Source organism: Mizuhopecten yessoensis, unplaced genomic scaffold, assembly GCF_002113885.1.
Source record: "Mizuhopecten yessoensis strain PY_sf001 unplaced genomic scaffold, ASM211388v2 scaffold9987, whole genome shotgun sequence".
NCBI classification, from domain to species: Eukaryota; Metazoa; Mollusca; class Bivalvia; order Pectinida; family Pectinidae; genus Mizuhopecten; species Mizuhopecten yessoensis.
The window spans coordinates 1,830,068-1,833,538 of NW_018408322.1; the positions used below are offsets into that span (position 1 = coordinate 1,830,068).

General features: G+C 41.6%; 1 protein-coding gene across 1 annotated transcript in view; it reads left to right on the forward strand.

The window, feature by feature from the left end:
• The first annotated feature begins 563 nt into the window (after positions 1–563).
• Positions 564–3,471, forward strand: part of LOC110459207 (tripartite motif-containing protein 3-like) — a 9,639-nt gene continuing 6,731 nt past the window's right edge. Inside the window, exon 1 of the mRNA XM_021511347.1 lies at positions 564–972. Within this exon, the coding sequence (XP_021367022.1) occupies positions 772–972 (201 nt within the window). The 5' untranslated portion in view covers positions 564–771. The remainder of the gene's footprint in view (positions 973–3,471) is intronic.

The following is a 3,471-nucleotide window of genomic DNA, read 5'->3' on the forward strand; positions in this document are numbered from 1 at the left end:
CTCTGTATCAGGTCCATACCCCAACGTATTAACCTCGGACTGCGTTCTCAATCAATATCACTGTATCAGGGCCATATAGCAACGTATTAACCTCGGACTGCGTTCACAATCGATATCACTGTATATATGTACATGTCTCAGGTTCATACAATGTATAGTAACGTATTAATCTCGGACTACAGCCTTAGTAATATCCTTCTTTAAGGTTCATATAACAACGTATTAACCTCGACAAATTTCGACAATTGATAAGTATGTAATATGTGTTCCTCACATTCACCATAGACACTATAAAACAAATACTTAACAAAACCGACACACCGGACAAGAACTATGGTTTATAAATACAGAACAAGCACTTATAAGGGTTTGTCTTGAACGTAGGTTGTTGAGAGTTTAAGCCCACACACTGTGTCACAGACGGATTAAATATAAATCTCGCTGTGTATAATACAAGGTGTATATATCGTATATCCTCTAATTCTGTTGTCAGTGCTAATCCGACTTGAACCGATTTAAATTCCCGTTATTACGTTCCTTGGGTATATGTTCATATCATGTACCCTTTAGGTTAGCCACGTGACATTAACACAACTACGCGTTTTACACAATCGATATATTGATTGACGGCCACAGAGGACTCAACGGTCAATGTACACGTTCTACCGAGAGAGCAACTCTTAAAGAGATCGTCTCAACATGGTCTAGCCGCCATATTCCGTCGAACTATATGCATCATTAGCATTTATCTAAAGGTGAGCGCGGGTCGAGATGCATCACAGAAGACAGAATATTGTTCAACAAATCGAGGAAACGTTTCTAAGTTGTGCTGTATGTCTACAGCCCTATGATCAACCCAGGGCTCTACAATGTCTTCACACGTTCTGTGAGAAATGTCTGGGCGATTACTGCAAACAGCAATTATCTCGCCATGAAGGAGCAACGATGTTTCCATGTCCAGTTTGCAGACAGGTAAAACAAAATCGACTGTGTATATGTAAATACTCTATAAATCTCTCTCTCACTCTCCATGTACAGTATATTTTCATGTAAATGCTGATTTTATTCTTTGTAATTGAAATGGTTTGACTGTGTGTGCTTTTCACATTACATATTGGTTTATTGATTACAAACAGTATGTTAACTCCCATGCACGGCATGCTGGCTCACGTAGTATAGCTATGCTGAATAATGAATGTATCTCAACTCAGTCGTTTACGGGAACACTAAGTGCGACACCCATTGATGCATAACTCATTGGAAAGTGTGTGTTATGTCTAGTTTCTGTAACCAGAGAGACAAGTGCCATTATTTGTCTACATGGGTCTAAATAATAGGCCACTAAATTGTGCTACGATAATTCCCTGTCATCGTTCATATATAGAGATATATCCCTCTCCTCTCAAGCCATTATTATCCCATCACTGTAACACCACAGTCAGTAACCCTAAACTGTCTTATCTTACAACTTATAGAATCCCCACCCTCACACAGCTTTACCTTACCCTACCCAAGATTACACTATAGAATGTCCACCCTCACACAGCTTTACCTTACGCTACCCAAGATTACCCTATAGAATCCCCACCCTCACACAGCTTTACCTTACGCTACCCAAGATTAACCTATATAATCCCCACCCTCACACAGCTTTACCTTACGCTACCCAAAATTACACTATAGAATTCCACCCTCACACAGCTTTACCTTACGCTACCCAAGATTACACTATATAATCCCCACCCTCACACAGCTTTACCTTACGCTACCAAAGATTACACTATAGAATCCCCACCCTCACACAGCTTTACCTTACGCTACACAAAATTACACTATAGAATGTCCACCCTCACACAGCTTTACCTTACGCTACCCAAGATTACACTATAGAATCCCCCCCCTCACACAGCTTTACCTTACGCTACCCAATATTACACTATAGAATCCCCTCCCTCACACAGCTTTACCTTACGCTACACAAGATTACACTATAGAATCCCCACCCTCACACAGCTTTATCTTACCCTACCCAAAATAACACTATAGAATGTCCAGCCTTACACAGCTTTACATTACCCTACCCAAGATTACACTATATAATCCCCACCATCACACAGCTTTACGTTACCCTACCTAAGATTACACTATAGAGTCCCCACCCTCACACAGCTTTATCATACCCTACCCAAAATAACACTATAGAATGTCCAGCCTTACACAGCTTTACATTAACCTACCCAAGATTACACTATATAATCCCCACCCTCACACAGCTTTACCTTACCCTATCCAAGATTACACTATAGAATCCCCACCCTCACACAGCTTTACCTTACACTACCAAATATTACACTATAGAATCCCCACCCTCACACAGCTTTACCTTACTCTACCCAAAATAACACTATAGAATGTCCAGCCTTACACAGCTTTACATTACCCTACCCAAGATTACACTATATAATCCCCACCCTCACACAGCTTTACCTTACCCTACCCAAGATTACACTATAGAATCCCCACCCTCACACAGCTTTACCTTACGCTACCAAATATTACACTATAGAATGTCCACCCTCACACAGCTTTATCATACCCTACCCAAAATAACACTATAGAATGTCCAGCCTTACACAGCTTTACATTACCCTACCCAAGATTACACTATATAATCCCCACCCTCACACAGCTTTACGTTACCCTACCTAAGATTACACTATAGAGTCCCCACCCTCACACAGCTTTACATTACCTTACCCACGGTTACACTATAGAGTCCCCACCCTCACACAGCTTTACCTTACCCTACCCAAGATTACACTATAGAATGTCCACCCTCACACAGCTGTACACTACCCTTCCCATGGTTACACTATAGAGTCCCCACCCTCACACAGCTTTACATTACCTTACCCACGGTTACACTATAGAATCCCCACTCACACACAGCTTTATCTTACCCTACCCAACATTACACTATAGAATGTCCACCCTCACACAGCTTTACACTACCCTACACACGATTACACTATAGACTCCCCACCCTTGCACAGATTTATCTTACCCTAACCACGGTTACACCATATAATCCCAACCCTCACACAGCTTTACCTTACCCTGCCCAAGATTACACTATATAATCCCCAACCTCACACAGCTTTACCTTACCCTACCCAAGATTACACTAATAGAATCATTCACCCCCTTTGGGGTGAGATAGGGGAATCTCAACCCGAGGGGGAAGATTCTTATGTTGCCAAACACGAGGCTTTGCCGAGTGTTTGGCAACTTAAGAATCTTTCCCCGAGGGTTGAGATTCCCCTATCTTACCCACAAGGGGGTGAATGATTCTTTTTCTCTTACATGTACCCTGTTTTCCCCAATGTGTATCATATACACAATGTAATGATAACGTTACATGCTAAATTCAGGGTTGACGTGACGTTGATGGATTGTTGACGTGACGTCATT